The 19,344-nt window shown below is 42.2% G+C and overlaps 1 protein-coding gene across 2 annotated transcripts in view; it reads left to right on the forward strand.

The window, feature by feature from the left end:
- Positions 1 to 19,344, forward strand: part of mst1rb (macrophage stimulating 1 receptor b) — a 135,535-nt gene that overhangs the window by 24,808 nt on the left and 91,383 nt on the right. For both annotated transcript variants that reach the window (XR_007933921.1, XM_051921416.1), the window contains exon 2: positions 1,488 to 2,787. Coding sequence is in view for 1 of the 2 variants with exons in the window: in XM_051921416.1 (XP_051777376.1) it covers positions 1,588 to 2,787 (1,200 nt within the window). In the remaining variant the exon portion in view is untranslated. The remainder of the gene's footprint in view (positions 1 to 1,487; positions 2,788 to 19,344) is intronic.

Raw genomic sequence — 19,344 nt, forward strand, 5'->3', positions numbered from 1 at the left:
GGAGGCTTATGGGGGGTGGAATGTGGTATAGCGGGTCCACAGCTCTCATCAAAGGCCAGTTTTAAATAAGTAATCACCGCGCTCGCGGCTTGGTGAAGGGGGCATGGTGGTTGTGTGGCTGAAGCGGTTCTCAGGGCGATTCGCGATGTGGGCGTTTCTCACCTAACTGTACAGGTGAGAAACCGCCCGCCGCATCCGTGATTGTTCCTGGGGCTGCTGATTTGCCACAGCTGCCATGCCCTCTTGATATATAGAAGCGCGGGTTGGCTAAGGGGGAGGAAAAAGAAAAGAGAGTTAACAGGTGAAAGAAAGCCGGAGGTTGCAGGAGAGCAGGGAGCTGCAGCAGCAGGAGAAAGTCGGTGCGGGAGAGCGAGCGAGTGCAGGCTCGTATGCAGCTGTACAGGTAGCCTGGGTATTAGGCCGACACCCGAGGAGTAGCAGTAGTGGTTGCTCCCGCAGAGTTTATTCTGAAGGGGCGGGAGTGACCGGAAGGCGGATGACTCTTCGCGGGAGTCGGGACTTGGGGTGTGTATTACCCAGCGTGGGCGCCCTGGTCGCTGTGGAACCCAAGTCGCTGTATGAAGGAACCTACCGGACCCAGGGGTCGGTAAGGCAATCCAAACAGTAGGACAATGCAGAGAAGGTCAGCTGCATGTAGAGCGACTCCCCTGTTGAGAAGCCCAGACGGGAGAAGCAGGATGCACCGGATTTTTAAAAGGACAGCTTCCAGCATGGTTTTAACCACGTTGTTTTAAAGATTTTTCAAATGGATTTTAACCTCCACTTTTTACATCTGTTTTTAATGATTATTTATTTAATGACTCTTTTTGAATCACTGCACTTTATTTAATTTGAACACTTTTGTGCTGTTGTTTTAATAAAAGCACTTGGCACTTTTATACACCATCCCCTTGCTCCATTGTTGTTGCCACACTGCCTAGCTCATCGGTAGCATTACCGACGGTGATGGGTTCCAGGGCTCCCGGACAGCAGATGGGGGCATGCAGCAAACCCGCATCATCACACCCTGGTACATCACCCTGGAGCAATTTTCAAGTTAAGGGCCTTGCTGAAGGGCCCAACGGAGCAGGATCTCTTCTGGCAGTAATGGGATTTGAACCGGGAACCTTCTAGATACCAGCGCAGATTCTTAGTCTCAGAGTCCCCACTACACCAAGCAATATATAAATGTAAGGAATTATTGTTGCTTTTATTCAGAGTGTCATCATCATGATCATCATCAACATCATCATCAGTATCATTTTATAGCTGGCAGCCTTGCCACAAGTACGTTATAAACCTTTGCACCCTGTAGAAGTTGTTTTTGGTAATATCCAGAACACCCTAATTGTTTTCCTATGACCGTTGGCCTCCACTCCGCTGGCTATAAATCGTCACATGAATGTATTTCAGGTTATTTTTTTTTCTTAATGTCACATATTTTGAAACATATTGACTGTCTCTCTATATTTTCTTTTCATTTCTAGGTGTTCGTGATGAAACCTAAGGTGACGTCTTCATCCATTCTATGACTTTGTGACTCGTGGGAAGTCCAGTATTGGATATTTGGCATCGCCTTCTACTGACATGAAACATCAAACCACATTTTTGGCTGTTTGTTGTTGGGCAGCCATCCTAAGGACTTTTGTAGAAAATGAATGTCCACCTGTTTACAGGACTTTTGTGAATTTTTCTGTCAATTATGATATGGAGTATTTCTTGGCAAAGAGTGAAATACAAAATATAGTTGTTGATGAGAAAAAACTGTATGTGGCATCGCGAAACTTCCTAGAAGCTGTGAATGATGATCTTTTGAAGGAGTGGGAGCTATGCACTGGTCCAGCCGGCAGCTCAGAATGTACAATTTGTCAGTTGTGTGCCTTGGGGAAAGACACGGTGACAGAAGAGGATACAGATAATCGCATTCTAGCTCTAGATACAGTCATGTCAGTTTTATACAGCTGTGGTAGCTCCATGTATGGGGTATGCTTCTCGCACGAGCTCAGCACTGACAACTCCCTGCCTACTTCATCATGTCTTAATCAAAAACCATCAAAAGGCAGCGAGAGCTGTCCAGATTGTGTGGCCAGTGCTTTGGGGACAAAAGCTACTCTTGTTGAAGATGGTCAATCGCTGTTCTTTTATGTGGCCAACAGCGTAAATAGTACCTTGACTCGGAATTACCCTCGAGAGTCGATTTCTGTTCATCGTCCGCTCTCGTCAGGAGGAGGATTTGAAGAGAACAGTCCTGGGCTAACTGTTCTACCTCGATTCGTTGACTCGTACCCCATCCAATATGTATACAGCTTCATATCAGGTGACTTTGTCTACTTCTTATCAGTGCAAAGAGAGAAGCCTGACGACAAAACTTCCCCCTTCCAGACTCGGTTAGGCCGCCTTTCGAGTACAGAGAGGGACATGGGCTCATACCGCGAAATCGTCCTCGAGTGTCGCCACGATCCTAAACGGAGGAGAAGAGCTGTGGGTTCCAGCGATGTGATTTACAACGTCCTTCAGGCGGCTTACCTGAGCAAACTTGGGAGGGAGTTGGCCCAGGAAGTGTCCGAGCAGGAAGGCGCCGATACCCTTTATGGGGTGTTTGCTGTAAGTCAACCAGGGAGTAGTGAGCCCACATTGAGTTCGTCCCTCTGTGCCTTTCTCATTAAGAGCATAGATGCCTTCATCGAGGATGGAGAGAAGCAATGCTGTGATAAAGGATCTGCCTTGAGCCAACCGCTTCCTCGAGGACTTGAGTTTTATCAGAATTTCAGCTACTGTCCCAAGAAGGTAAATATTTGGCATTTGTATTATTTCGGTGATTATTTTTTTGGACCCTTAGGATTCAATGATCACTAACGCAACCCCAGTTGCTCTCTTATTTTAATTCAGTACATTTCAGCATGTGATTATAATATTGTAAAATTCCCGGAGAGTCAACTATTTTGTTTAAGTCAGCAAAACTGGTACTTGGTCTGTTGTTAATGACATTGGCCCCCGGGAGATTCATTTTCCACAGGAATGGGATTAATTATACTCCTTTATTTTCTTCTTCTTTATTGTTGACTGAAAACATCTCAAATCTCATAGTATTGTGAATTTATATTGGCATGATTTTGTTAATACAGTGGTACCTCGGTATACATCCTTAGTCTGTTGCAGATCTTTGGACTTGTACCAAACAGGACGTATACCAAACAAATTTTTCCCATAAGAAATAAAGGGAACATGATTAATCTGTTGTTATGAAAAAAATCCTATTTTTATTGGCATATTATACATCGATGGGGTTGTATAAAATTAAACACTGCTTAATACTAAAATACATACAGTAAATACAAAAGCAATTAGATGAAATAAATGAAAATGTAACCTCACTTTACTTTTTAATAACATCTTTGTTTTTCACAATCGTAGATTCCGTCGTTCTCGGCATACGGTATGCAGCAGCCATGTCCCGGATACGCATGCCACCTTCATACTTTTCAACAACCAATTCAAATTTACGCGAAAAAACACAAAATCACGTGAAAATTCACATAGAGTTATAGCGCGGCTTGTTCACTGAATGCTAGCAACTGGCGTACTGACGCTCGTGGCTCAGTCGTGGCTTTGTCTCGAAAGAGGTAAACAAGGGTTGCGCGCGGTGTTCTAGTACGCGAGTCGTATTCCAAACAAAGGTCGTATACCAAGCAAAATGTTTCGCGTCCAAACAGGACGTATACCAAGTTGGAATTATTCCAAAGCGGACGTATACCCAGGTACCACTTTATATAACTATAGGGACTGGTTCATATTATACTATTTACGTATTTACCATGATAGGCAGGTTTCCTTACAACATTTTACTTTGTGGCCGGGTGTGGTAGTGAAAACTCAGGACTGCAGCAAGAAATTTTGGTGGCACCAACCAGGTCATCCCGTTTATTTGTCTGGAGATGCGGAAATAAAGAAAAGAACTGAAAATTGCGATCGTCAAAAAGAGGATTCCAGTAGAGTTCTGTCAGTCTTTAGAGGAGCTCTGTCTTGCAGGTTGCATTGGCCAAAAGTAACACCTTTAGTGACACCTTTAGACTTTATGGTGGCGGGGCTAGGCTAAATGCCTTCCAATGGGATGAATCTCAGCATTGTGGGAAAAGACGGAAATGACAATGTTAGCGCGGCAAAGCCCCCTCTGTGATTGAACCTACAAGGAGGTCCTCCGACACACATGGGTGACAATGTGCAAGTACGGAAAAGTAACCCGCCTCCAGCGATAGTATGACAAGATGAACGAGCAAGTGGATTGGTTTTATTCACTCACCCACAGGTTACAACAGATGCTGAAAGTGGTCCCCGTTCACATCTATGCACCTTTGGGCACGTCCGAGTATGTTGGCTGATACTGCTTGCAGCTCTTCAGCGGTGATAGTGTTCGTGATGTTTTCCTTGAGTTCACCCAGGGTATGAGGATTGTTGATGTACACCTTCTGCTTTAAATTTCCCCACAGATGAAAATCGCATGTCAACAAGTCCAGGGAACATGGTGGCCATAACCGCTTGCTCACAGTTCGCTCCTCTGTAAACAGTTCATGGACCTGTGCCAGTGAGTCGCGTGAGGTGTGGCATGTTGCCCCATCTTGTTGGAAAAAACATTACATTTTTTTTCTTCTGGTATTAGTTGGTCGTAAAATTGCTCAAAGATGTCCAGGTAAACCGTGGTATTCACAGTTGATTCAAAAGAAAATTGGGCCCTCTATTTGTGTTCCTGACACCGCGCACTAAACGCCGATTTTCTGGTCGTGAAGTGGCTACGGACTCCTCCAAAGAGCGTGGCACTGGTATTGGAGGTGGGCTACATTTCCGTGGCCCACCCTGTGTTTTACTATTACCATATTATAGTTGTGAATCAGAAGAAGCACTAAAAGCCCAGTACACAGTGACCAGTGCTGTCCAAGAGTAAACCGAATTGAAGTGTTAATTTAAATGGGCTCACCAAATCCACTTTTCTGTTGGCATCAAGTACCAGGCAAGAAGAATCTAACCGTTTTTCCTGTATGGTTTCCCACTGCTTTTTCGAAACCTTCTTGAAACCGTCCATGAACATGAGCAGCTTGAACAGGTGCTGCCCAAACATGGACACAATACTGACCTGGAAATGTCATTTTTCTCTTGGTGTTAATGTTGCCTTCATTGAGTGGTTTCACCCTACATGGTCATTCTGATGACAATTTCAAAAGCATGTTTTCAATTTTAATTGATGTTTGCATGGCCGTGTTAGACCTTTTGTTTATTTCCGTATTCCGCTCTCACTTTGCGTAAGGTGCTTTGGGCCGCAGCTCACTTCCTTGGCGATAGCACCATGTGATGGTCATGTGGTCTCATTGCGATGTCATCATTGAGCGTCTGTTTTTCACAACAACACAACAACAACATTTATTTATATAGCACATTTTCATATAAAAAGTAGGTCAAAGTGCTTTACATAATGAAGAAAAGAAAAATAAAAGACAAAATAAGAAATTAAAATAAGACATCATTAATTAACACATTAAAGAGTAAGGTCCGATGGCCAGGGGGGACAGAAAAAACAAAAAAAAACTCCAGACGGCTGGAGAAAAAAATAAAATCTGCAGGAGTTCCAGGCCACGAGACCTCCTAGTCCCCTTTGGGCATTCTACCTAACAAAAATGAAATAGTCCTCTTTGTTTTTAGGGTTCTCACGGAAGGACTTGATGATGATGGTCATGCAGACTTCTGGCTTTTAATCCATCACTGTTGGAACATCATGATGCTTTGAGTAGATGGTGGTGGCGCCAAAAGGACACTGGAAAAGGAAACACAAGAGAGAGTAGGGGTTAGTATAGATTTTAGAGCCACCATAAATAGTTATTATAATGAATTGGATATACAGAGTATCAGGATTTAAATTACAGTGAAGTTATGAGAAGGCCATGTTAAAATAATGTGTTTTCAGCAGTTTTTTTAAAGTGCTCCACTGTATTAGCCTGGCGAATTCCTACTGGCAGGCTATTCCAGATTTTAGGTGCATAACAGCAGAAGGCCGCCTCACCACTTCTTCTAAGTTTAGCTCTTGGAATTCTAAGGAGACACTCATTTGAGGATCTGAGGTTACGATTTGGAATATAAGGTGTCAGACATTCCGATATATAAGATGGGGCGAGATTATTTAAGGCTTTATAAACCTTAAGCAGAATTTTAAAGTCAATCCTGAATGACACAGGTAACCAGTGTAGTGACATCAAAACTAGAGAAATGTGATCGGATTTTCTTTTCCTGGTTAGGATTCTAGCAGCTGCATTCTGCACTTGTTGCAAACGATTTATGTCTCTTTTGGGTATTCCTGAGAGGACTGCGTTACAGTAATCTAGTCGACTGAAAACAAACGTGTGAACTAATTTCTCAGCATCTTTCAATGATATAAGAGGTCTAACTTTTGCTATATTTCTTAAGTGAAAAAAATGCTGTCCTTGTGATCTGATTAATATGCGATTTAAAAGTCAGATTACAGTCAACAGTTACCCCTAAATTTTTTACCTCCGTCTTGACTTTTAATCCTAATGTATCCAGTTTATTTCTAATAGCCTCATTGTATCCATTATTGCCAATCACTAAGATTTCAGCTTTCTCTTTATTTAGCTTGAGAAAGTTATTATTCATCCATTCAGAAATAGAAGTCAGACATTGTGTTAGTGAATCAAGAGAATCGGGGTCATCAGGTGCTATTGATAAATACAGCTGTGTGTCATCAGCATAGCTGTGGTAGCTCACGTTGTGCCCTGAGATAATCTGACCTAACGGAAGCATGTACAGTAGATTGAGAAGAGCAGCGGACCCAGGATAGAGCCTTGTGGAACACCATATAGGATATCATGTGTCCTTGAGTTGTAATTACCACAACTAACAAAGAATTTTCGCCCTGCCAGGTAGGATTGAAACCAATTTAAGACCTTGCCAGAGAGGCCCACCCATTGACTAAGGTGATTTCTAAGAATATTATGATCAATGGTGTCAAATGCGGCACTCAGATCTAAGAGACTGCGAACAGATAAATGACCTCTGTCTGCATATTACCCACAAGTCATTTACTACTTTAACGAGTGAAGTTTCCGTGCTGTGATTTGTTTTAAACCTGACTGAAATTTATCAAGAATAGCAGATTTTTTTTTTTTTTTTTTAATATTTTTATTTTATTAATTTTCATTGTAATCATTCCATACAAACAGATCAATTTATAACCCAACAAATTTGAAGACTAATCAAACCCCACCCCTGAGAAGGAGAGCTTAGCTAAAGGAAAATTGCTTTAGGCTTTTCAATAAGGCAACATTAAACAAAATAAAGGCAGAAATAAATATCTATGTAAATAAGAGATGGAGAAGGGAGTTAAATGCGATAATAGTTATTTCTCTTATTCTAAAATAATATTGATTAAATCCTGCCATGTTTTGAAAAAATGTTGTACAGATCCTCTAACTGAAAATTTTGATTTTTTCCAATTTCAAATAATATAAAACATCGGTTTCCCACTGACTTATAAGAGGAGAATTAGGATTCTTCCAATTTAACAAAATAAGTCTGCGTGCCAAAAGTGTAGTGAATGCAATCACCGTTTGCTTGTCCTTCTCCAATTCAAGTCCATCTGGAAGGACACCAAACACAGCTGTTAATGGGTTAGGAGGGATTGTGATACTAAAGCTGTCTGAGAGGCACTTAAAAAATTTTGTCCAAAATGATGTTAGTTTGGAGCAGGCCCAAAACATGTGACCCAGTGAGGCAGGAGCTTGGTTGCAGCGCTCGCAGGTTGGATCCTGGCCTGGAAACATTTTGGACAGTTTTAAGCGAGACAGATGAGCTCGATATATAATTTTTAGTTGAATAATTCTATGCTTTGCGCATATAGAACTCGAGTGAATTCTCTGCTTTGCTACCTTCCACTCCTTTTCTGATATATTGATTAAGAGATCTTCTTCCCAATGTCCTCTTGGATCTTTGAAAGGTAGGGACTCTAATAAGATTTTATATATTGCGGAAATACTGTTTGTTTCCTCGGAAACTGAGCAGTATTTTTTCCAGCATTGTGGAGGGTGCAAGGTGGGGGAAATCGGGCAGTTTCTGTTTAACAAAATTTCTAATTTGAAGATAGTAAAAGAAATGTGTAGCTGGGAGGTTAAATTTTGAACGTAATTGTTCAAAAGATGTAAATATGTTGTCTATATAAAGATCTCTGAGCATTTTAATCCCAAAACTTTTCCAGGTATTAAAAACTGGATATACTTGCGAAGGTTGAAAGAGGTGGTTCTCTTGCAGAGGTGCCACTGATAAAAGATTTTCCATCTTAAAATGCTTCCTAATTTGGTTCCATATTCTGAGTGAGTAAAGCACAATTGGGTTATTAGTATATTTGCGATAACTTTCATTTATTGGAGAGCAGAGCAGGGAATATAAAGAAGTACTGCAGGATTTTACTTCTATTGCGGACCAAGCCTGTGTATGTGCATTTATTTGTATCCAGGTTTTTATGGCTTGTATGTTTGCTGCCCAGTAATAAAACTGAAAATTAGGTAAAGCCATGCCACCTTCTGCCTGAGGTCTTTGTAGGGTCGCTCTTCAGATACGTGGGTGTTTTGAGTTCCAAATGAATGCGGTTATTATTGAATCTAACTGTTTAAAAAACGATTTATTGATATATATTGAAATGTTTTGAAATAAAAAGAGAAGTTTACGAAGGATATTCATCTTAACGATGTTAATTCTTCCGGCTAGAGTGAGATGAAGGGTTGACCATCTATGCAAGTCTTCCTTAATTTTTTCCATACAGACGCCAAAATTTTGTTGACAAAGAGCTTTATGTTTACTTGTGATATTTACCCCTAGGTATTTAAACTGATCTGCTATGGTAAAAGGTAGGGTGTCTAATTTAATATTATATACTTGTGAATTCACAGGAAAGAGTACACTTTTATTCAGATTAATTCTAAGACCAGATATCTTTTGAAATTCTGTTAGTGCTGTTAAAACAGCAGGGACAGTGTTTTCTGGGTCTGATATATATAAGACCATATCATCTGCATATAGAGAAATTTTCTGTTCCAGTCCTTCTCTGACAATCCCCTTTATCTGATAAGAATTTCGGCAGTGAACCGCCAGTGGTTCAATAGCGATTGCAAACAACAGTGGCGACAAGGTTTATTAACCCCTTAACTGCCCTCTGCTGGATATATCCGGCATCGTAGCTTTATTGCTGACGCCTTACTGCCGGAATTATCCGGCACATTTGCCTGTGGTTATGTGAATGCCTGGCACGTAGTATAACTGACAGTTTGGCGTGGGTATTATTACTACGTTGTATTTCGACAACTCTGCGCTTGTATTGGCTGATCACGTGATGTGATTCGAAAGTGAAAGCTGTGAATATGGCGAAACGTAAACTGACTTCAAGTGAGGTTTTGCAGGCGATTTTGGACAATAATTCTGATCATGATTGTAGCAGTTCTGAAGAAGATTTTAGCGACAATGATGATCAGCAACGTGCGCTGCATGATACTGTGAATGACGGCGCATTGGATGACGGCGATGAGTGGGTGTATCCCCAGCATCTCAACTGGACTGCTGCCCGAGGTGAACTACCTTTTCTGCATCCGTTTGAGGCAACGTGTGGCTTTACTGTTGATGTAAACAATTACACTGCTGAGCAGTTTTATGAGCTGTTTGTGTCACCTGACTTGATCATAACATTTTGCTCATCAGACAAATCTGTATGCAGCACAGTTTATTGAGAAAAATCCCAATTTACCTCCACATTCCCGTGTTCGTGCTTGGGTAGACACTGATGAAAACGAAATGAAAAAATTCATTGGGATTTTGATGTTGATGGGAATAATCAGAAAACCAGATATTGAGATGTACTGGTCTACAGATCCTATGTATGCAACACCTATTTTTGCAGCTGTCATGACACGTAACCGATTCTCTTTGCTGCTGAAATTCTTTCATTTGAATGACAACAGAAATGAGCCAGATAAGAAAGATCCAAACCGCGACCGCTTGTTCAAGCTACGTCCTTTGATTGACCATTTATTTGAAGCATTTCAGTTGCCCTACATGCCAGGACCGTCAGTTACAGTTGATGAAAGTTTATTGTTGTGGAAGCCTGAGAAAAGGTACATTTTGTGTTTTATTATGTGTTTTCCCATTTCTAGAACTTGCACAACATTTAGTGGTCAATACTGCTTGAATAAATGTAAAAAAAATGTAAAAAAGTAAAAAAACGAAAATTGTTCAGATTTCGCCTGGCGTGGGGAATATTTAGGGAGTTGGCGGTTAAAGGGTTAAGGTGCTCATTTAGCTGCATAATGACTGCCTTCTCTAGAATTTTACATAAGAAAGGCAGGTTGGAGATGGGTCTAAAATTTTCAAGAGCAGAGGGGTCAAGATTATTTTTCTTAAGTAGGGGTTTAACTAAAGCAGTCTTAAGACAGTCTGGGAAGACCCCCGTATCTAATGATGAATTTACTATGTCAAGAACATTATCAATTAGCACACCCGATACTTCTTTGAAAAAATTTGTTGGTTTTGGGTCAAGGACGCGGGGCGGCACGGTGGTGCAGTGGGTAGCGCTGCTGCCTCGCAGTTGGGATATCTGGGGACCTGGGTTCGCTTCCCGGGTCCTCCCTGCGTGGAGCTTGCATGTTCTTCCCGTGTCTGCGTGGGTTTCCCCCGGGCACTCCGGTTTCCTCCCACAGTCCAAAGACATGCAGGTTACGTGGATTGGCGATTCTACATTGTCCCTAGTGTGTGCTTGGTGTGTGGATGTGTTTGTGTGTGTCCTGCGGTGTTTGTGTGTGTCCTGCGTCTGGAGGTTTTTTGTTTTGTCTGTCCTCCCTGGCCATCGGACCTTACTTTTATTCTATGTTAATGTTGTCTTATTTTAATTCTTACTTTGTCTTTTTTTTCTCTTTCCTTCATTATGTAAAGGTCATTATTTGTATGAAAATGTGCTATATAACTGTGGTGGGTTGGCACCCTGCCCGGGATTGGTTCCTGCCTTGTGCTCTGTGTTGGCTGGGATTGGCTCCAGCAGACCCCCGTGACCCTGTGTTTGGATTCAGCGGGTTGGAAAATGGATGGCTGGATGTGTCAAGGACGCAGGTGGATCATTTGAGAAATTATTTTATGTAAATCAGGTAAATCTATCCTAGTGAAACAGTTCAATTCGTTTATAACGGAATTCTGGGGTTTAGGAGGATCCTCAGTGCTGGGGAGATATACTATGTTATTTCTAATATCATTAATTTTTAGATTGAAAAATACAGCAATAGCCTCACAGGTTTTACTGGAAGTACTTTAGAGGCATTCTTTTGAGTTACCTGAGTTTAGCAGACGATCAATTGTACGAGAATAAGACTCTGGGATTACTAGCATTGTTATTTATAATCTTAGAGAAATAACCGCGCCTCTCAAGACGGACTGTGTTATTGTATTCTGTTATTTTAACTTTTAATATTTCATAGTGGATAGTTTAGTTTAGTCTTCCTCCATTTACGCTCAGCTCTACGGCATGTTCTCTTTAAATCAGACACTCTTTGGGTCTTCCATGGTATAACAATGCTAGAAGATTTTTTAACTGTCTTTTCAGGTGCAACTAAGTCAACAGCAGCTCTCACCTTTGTATTAAATCTTTCCACCTTACTATTTACATTATCCTCGCTATTATAGTTGGCACTATAAACAGACTGATTGCTTAGAATGTTTGTAAGTTTTAAAACTGCTGATGAGTCAAAGAAGTGTTTTTTAACAATATGCTTCTCATGAATGTTTTCTATCATTATTTCTAGATTAAAAAGTAGAAGAAAATGGTCTGATAGACCAATATCAATGATCTGCTTTACATCAACTTTTAGTCCTTTAGTAATCACTAAGTCTAACGTATGACCTGCTTTATGTGTAGGCTGATTAACGAGCTGTCTCAAATCAAGAGAGTCCAGGAGGTTCATGAATTCTTTTACTTTTTGGTCACACTGATTATCTAAATGAAAATTAAAGTCGCCGACTATTAAGAGTGTGTCATAGTTCGTAATTAGAATTGACATTAAGTCAGAGAATTCCTCAAAGAAAGACGCGTTGAATTTAGAAGGTCTATACACGGATAATACTAGAATGTGAGAATCTCCATGAATAACAACGGCGAGATACTCAAAGGATTTGAATTTACCAAAACTGACATCTTTACACTTTACCTGGCTTGAGTAAATGTTTGCTAGTCCGCCACCTCTCTTTCCTTGACGATCCGCACGAGTAAATCTGTAATCCAGAGGCGCAGATTCGATTAAAACAGCCACGCCATCTGAGCTAAGCCACGATTCACTTAGTGCAATAAAATCTATTTTTCTATCACTAATAAGATCGTTGATAAAAAACGTCTTGTAAGTTAAAGCTCTAACATTTAATAGAGCCATATTTAATGTTTCGGAGGGGCTGATATGAATACTATGTGTGTTATTGATATATGGAACAGGAATTAAGTTATTTTTATTAGCGACGCTCTGTGTGTATTTTTTGTTTAATCTATAGTCTGTTTTTAAAGTTTTAATACATTGTTCATCTAAAGTAGTAATTTTAATTAAATTATTGATGTTTATGCCGTACTGCCTAGATTTTCTACGTGCATTGAGATTGGTTATTATAGTATTAATGTTGTGCACTTTTATGGAAGATTTTATTAAACAATTATCATGTCCTAGCACAGCAGTAGCATTTCGGAAGGGGTTAAGAGTAGAGATAGATAGTCAAGATAAACGAATTACCTTAGATATGTTTTCGGAGAGGACCCGGGCGCCGAAACTGTTCGGATGCAGGCCATCTCGCTTGAAGAAACGCGGTCTTTCCCAAAAGAGGTCCCAGTTGTTGATGAATCCGATGTCTTGATTCTTGCAGAAGCCCTGCAGCCAGTTGTTTAATCCTAGCAGACGACTGTAGTACTCGTTTGATCATCTGACGAGAGGTAGTGGACCCGAAATGAAGATCTTTGCCGATGGGGTCCTCTCCTTCGTGTCTTTAATTAGTGCTGCGAAGTCAGCCTTGAGGATTTCCGACTGTCGGTGCCTTATGTCGTTCACGCCAGCATGTAAAACAATCGCTCCAACTGCCCTATTCTTCTGCTTTTCGTAAATTGCCGGCGCACGTCTCATCACATCTCGGACACAAGCACCGGGAAAACAAGAAACAAATGATTTTCAATTAGGGCATGCGATATTGAGGTTTCTAACAATAGAATCACCTACCACTATTACATCACCAGGGGCTGAAGGCAAACTGGGGACACAGAGAGGGTCGAACCGGTTCTGAGTCGAGATGCTCGCCTGTGCCGATGGAGGTGTTCTGGCCTTGAACCCCCGCCTGCATAGCTGAAATACGCCGAGGTCTTCATCGGTGTCGCTCCTACGAGGCGCGGGGGTGAAGTTCACTTGAGCGGCACAACGCGGGGTTGATGTTACGCTGATTACAGATGGCGAGGACGGTTTATCCAGCAGCCGAGCCTTCAGATCCCTAAGGTATCTTAGTCTGGACAGGAGTTTCTGAATCTGTTCGTCGAGTGCCTGGAGTTCTTCTACGACGACGGCAATGCGATTCATCTCACTGTCGGCCATTGTCTGCTTCTGCTTCCGCTTCGTGCCCTAGAAAGAATGAGAGAGAGAGAGATTAAGACGTTAAGAGATGTTAGTAAGAGAGAGTCTTTAGGCCACCATTGTCCAGCTTTGTGGGCACTGAACATGGGCGCTATTTTCCTATACACTAATCTTTCCCAGTTTTTGGATTTTTTTCATGATAGTTTGTTTGACTCTAAGTTGTGTCTTGCGGTTTGGCTTTGTCTCCTTGGTTAAATGATTTTCTGGGTACTGAATTTTTTGCTCCGACACAGATTTTTTGTTATTATTTTTGGCCTCATCTTCTGGTCTGTCTAATTTCCACTGTGGCTGTCTTAACAGCAGCTGTGCACACGGGGACTGTGGAAACTTGTTAAGGCTAAACTTCGCACAAATGTTAGAATGTTTTTCTTCACAAAGAGAAATTTTAGCTGTAGTGTGGTGGAAAATAGGACTTTACTGACTTTTAGATCCTGACTTGAAGATATTTTAGGTAATCTAGATCAGCGTTTCCCAGCCTCCTTTTTGGTTACAAAAAGTGTTCCACTACAGAAAACATCCAAAGGTACATCACTGATCTACTAACCACAGATGCATGCTCAACTGTCCGAAAGGAATGGGCTACCGGAGAAGCTGGTAAAAAAGCAGCTCGTAGATTAGCGTTCGCAGACACAGCACATAGTGAGCACTTGGGTGGCATCTCCCAGCTGCTTCCTCCCTTTGCCCACTCCTCTCTGCCTCCGAGGCAATTCATATTCCCACTACCAGCCAAATGAGGCTCGCCGGCAACCAGGCAGCCTGGAGACACGTCTGGAGTTTTCCAAGTGATGTGACCACAACATAGCGATCGCCGAACTGCTTTTATGCCAGCTTCTCCAGGCAGTCCTATCCTCTGACAGGTCTGGACCGCCTGCGGAGCTTGACCCTCTCAGATTCAGACCCAGGTGCACTACACTATTCTTACCACGGCACACCTGGGTAGCTCCCATGTCGCGACACACTGGTTGAAAAACACTTATCTAATTTAATAGGATGGACGAGCTTCTTGTGCTGAATGGCCTGTTCTCGTCACAATTGTTCTACTGTCAGAATAATTTAATTATTTTAGGAGGAGGAGGTTGGCAGCATGCGCTGTTTACAAGCTGATGTATCCACCACATGATGAACCACCAGGATTGGGACCCGAGTGCAGCGGGTGACATCTCAGCACCACACTCCAACAGTGGGAGTTTTTTTATGGAGGCTGGAGTGCCAATCCTGCCACCAAACCTCAAGTTTTCCCTGCAAGTTGGAAGACCTGCTTGCAGATTAATGTCACACCCAGGACGAAGCAATTGCAGGTTAAGGGCTTTGCTGAAAATGGAGTAGAGTCACTTCTGCCGTTTACAGGATTCCTACTGTCAACGTTCCAATTGCTGCCGCAGATCCCTAAGTCTCATAGCCACCACTTCTAATTATATTAGAAAATAAAAAACCAAGATGGTGGGAATGAATAGTTGCGTGGAGTCAAAGCCTGCTAAGACAGCATCCGTGATTGGCTGGCCTAGCACTGCCAATAGGGGAGGCAGCTTGAAGGCCGAGGTCTCTAGGACTCTGAACAAATCCAAATCGTATTATGGGATATCACCTACTGTTAAATTCTGCTCTGTACTTGTGATATTTCTATTGCCTTTCTATTATATTGTATTGAGGATGACTTGTGTTCTGTTCTGTGTATTGTATTGTATTGACCCCCTTCTTTTTGACACCTACTGCATGCCCAGCCTACCTTGAAAGGGGTCTCTCTTTGAATTACCTTTCCTGAGGTTTCTTCCATTTTTTTTCCCTAGTAGGGTTTTTATTTTTTGGTGCATTGGCGATTCGAAATTGTCCCTACTGTGGGTGGGTGTGTGCCCTGGTGCCCTGCCCGGGGTTTGTTTCCTGCCTTGCGCCTTGTGTTGGCTGGGATTGGCTCCAGCAGACCCCCGTGATCCTGTAGTTAGGATATAGCGGGTAGGATAATGGATGGATGGATGTGCTTAGTGTGTGGGTGGGTGTGTGTGTGTGTGTGCACACCCTGCGGTGGGCTGGCGCCCTGCCCCGGATTTGTTTCCTGCCTTGCGCCCTGTGTTCTTCCAATACTGATGCTCTGTATAAGAAAGGACAGAGCCGGTTATACTTCCTTAGAAGGCTGGCGTCCTTCAACATCTGCATTAAGATGCTGCAGATGTTCTATCAGACGGTTGTGGCGAGCGCCCTCTTCTACGCAGTGGTGTGCTGGGGAGGCAGCATTAAGAAGAAAGACGCCTCACGCCTGGACAAACTGGTGAGGAAGGCAGGCTCTATTGTTGGCATGGAGCTGGACAGTTTGACATCTGTGGCAGAGCGACGGGCGCTCAGCAGGCTCCTGTCAATCATGGAGAATCCACTGCATCCACTAAACAGGATCATCTCCAGACAGAAGAGCAGCTTCAGCGACAGACTGCTGTCACCGTCCTGCTCCACTGACAGACTGAGGAGATCGTTCCTCCCTCACACTGTGCGACTCTTCAATTCCACCCGGGGGTGTAAACATTAACATTATACAAAGTTATCTGTTTTTACCTGCATTATTATCAATCTTTAATTTAATATTGTTTTTTTGTATCAGTAAGGTGCTGCTGGAGTATGTGAATTTCCACTTGGGATTAATAAAGTATCTATCAATCTATCAATCTAATATAATCTAATCTAATCTAATCTAATCCTGCCTACTATTCTAAATTGTCTGTCTGTCTGTGTTGGCTCCAGCAGACCTCGGTGACCCTGTAGTTAGGATATAGCGGGTTGAATAATGGATGGATGGGAGTTTTTCCTTGTCTTCTTAGAGAGTCAAAGCTGGGGGGCTGTCAAAAGGCAGGTTCTGTTAAATCCCATTGCTGCATGTCTTGAATGAATTTGGGCTGTACAAAAATAAATTATATTGTATATTATGCAAATACTAACTCTGGATAGGGATGTTAATCCAATGAAGGGCTACATGTGGAGAACACGCAAACTCCATACAGACAGTGAATGAGGCCTGGAATCAAACAGCCGCTGGGAGCTGTGCAGCAGCAGCTGTATCCACCATGCCGTCCCAAAGATATTAGAGTTTAATTTAAACAAGGCTGGCTACTCTTCCCTCAGTGATTTTTTTTCTTGTTCTCCTCACTACATCAGAATGTTTACAAACAGGAGGAGACCGTTGTGTCATCCTTTCGATTTTGGTTAGCTAGTAGCTGAGTTATTTCAAGACATCACTCCGTTGGTTTGTTCATGTTGGCAGGATAATTGTCTCAATTACGTCGTAGGGTAATTTGTTCCAGATTTCAAGTGTTGTGGCGTGTGTTGTGTGTGTGTTTAAGAAAGTGCTTACTGTTTTCACTTATCCGCCTGTGATGTGTGCATACCTGACTCTAAACTTGGAAGAAATCTGCATTTTGTTATCAAACTGGGGACAACTTGGTGGCACAGTAGTTCTTGCTGCTGCCACGCGTCTCCAGGCACCTGATTTTTACATTTTGGCCCAGTCATAGTCTGTGCGTCTTTTGAATGTTCTTCCCACTGCATTCTGCCACTCTCACCAGTATTTCCCCCCCAGTTTTCCCCCTAGAAATGTACATATTAAGATATTTAGTGACATTAAATTGGCCTTGTATCCTTAAGCGTGCCCCATGACTAACTGATGTCTCTTCCAGCATTGCTTCCTCCATGATGATTGATTTTTTGCTTTTGTAGCCTTTTTGGAGATCCACTGTTTTAGGTCTACTGAAGATTCTCAGAGGTCTGGACACCAAAAGTGGGGTCAATTTTCATATCTCTGGAGCCAGATAATGGCTGGTCATGACCTGGGATAGCAGATAGTGATAATTTTGGGAAGAGCTGCCACAAGACACAGACAGAACCCAGTCCAGGTTTTATGAAGGGTCTCAAAGAAGAGTCTGGAATTTTGGATCTTAGGATCTTTGCTGAACAGCCACTTGAATTGCACTTCTGTGTCAAAAGGATTTACACAGCAAAAACTTTGAGAAGGTTCTGGCTGTGGCCATCAGCACTGCACAAAGATCCTATAAGAGATGTCTAATCAACAGTCTCCATTACTCCCGAATCTGATAACCCTCCCAAAACCTAACCATAGGTTAAGAATGGTTTATAAGAAGGACGTGCATGGTACGCCTTGAAATGGGTGTGTTGAGAAAGAAACAAACGACTGGGCATATCGCATAACATAAGTGGCATGTAATACAAGAGCAGCTAAGCATTGTTGGATGTGTGCAATTGGATTGGCTTGTCAATGGAACAGAGCAGTGGGGGTCTGAAGCTGGATTCTACTGCCATGGTTGGCATGAGAGTTGGGAAGAAGGGCCAGTTGACTGAATGAAGGAGCCATGAGTGGAAAAAGGAAGGTGAGAAATGGGGTACTTAGTGGTACTTGTTGGGTGGGCAAGTGGACACATTGTCTCAATTGGCGCACGTGTTCAAGTCCACTCATACAAGTAGGTGCTGTAACACTTTGCTTGTCTCTGTTTACTTTGGGTCATTGTGTGTTGCTTTAGTTAACACATAATCATTTGGGATCAGCATGAGTGTAGAGACAAGCAGGGCCGGGCACTTTTGAGATCCTGTGCTCCTTCTGGACCACTCAGGTCTGCTGATGATGGTGGATATGGTATGATCAGAAAGGATTGGCGGGTCTAGAGCAGGGTTTTGGCATCTGGTGATACCACCTCTGCATGGTGTCAAATCTCTGCCCGGATGCATTTCTTGTGTAGGTCCTAGCTTGGTGAAATGAGCTGCCCACCACCATTTGAAGTTTTGACTCTCTCAACGTGTTTAAGAAGCGTTTGAAGAATCTTTGTTTTGTGAATTTCTGGATATTGGGGTCTACATAGAAAAAGGTCCTAAAGTGATTCTTCCATGATAAAAACCGTCATTGTCAAGACTTTAAGCAACAAGACAAGCGCTGCATTGGACAAATATATTGCTGATTTCCGTCTGCTTACAGAACTACAGGATGGGTTGCGTTGTATGGTGTGAATTGGCACATTCTATTTGCTTTCATTTAAATCACTTGTTATTTGAATACTTCTTAAAGATTAAAACTTATTTCCCCAGCTGTTCTGCATGCACATTTGTTTTATTTCATCACCAGGAGGTGAGAACTGAGTCCCTTTCTCAGCTAGGTCAATCAGGGGTGAAAGCTACAGTGACAGACTTAGCTCGATAAAGTCTGAATAGGCTATACTGACAGAAGATAGTAGATTGTAGTCCTGGGCGCACGTGTATTGCACCTGTGAATCATAACCGAACTAAAGTTATGACATGGGTTAGATATTATACTGTAGGCCCACATTATAAAGAATCTGCACAGGTAAGCGGAAGGTATAAGTTTTGAGAAGAGATGCTCCCAAGAGCCTTTCCATAATAAAACAGCTCTTAAAGACATGCATGTAAGGATAACTGATTAGCATCAAATAGCTTTAAATTTCACTCCAGATTCTTTTCATGTGTAGCTCCTAGCTGGTGGTGCGAGCTGCCCACATCCATTTGAAATTCTGAGTCCTTGAGTGTATTTAAGAAGTTTGAAGACCCCCTTGTTTGGTGAATATAAGTTCAAAACCTCGATGTCTGCCTACAGAGCAGTCAATGTATCACTACCTACAGTATGGAGACACTTGTGAGGTTGCTCAGCTTCTGTCTC

Source organism: Erpetoichthys calabaricus, chromosome 18 (genome assembly GCF_900747795.2).
Source record: "Erpetoichthys calabaricus chromosome 18, fErpCal1.3, whole genome shotgun sequence".
NCBI lineage: Eukaryota > Metazoa > Chordata > Cladistia > Polypteriformes > Polypteridae > Erpetoichthys > Erpetoichthys calabaricus.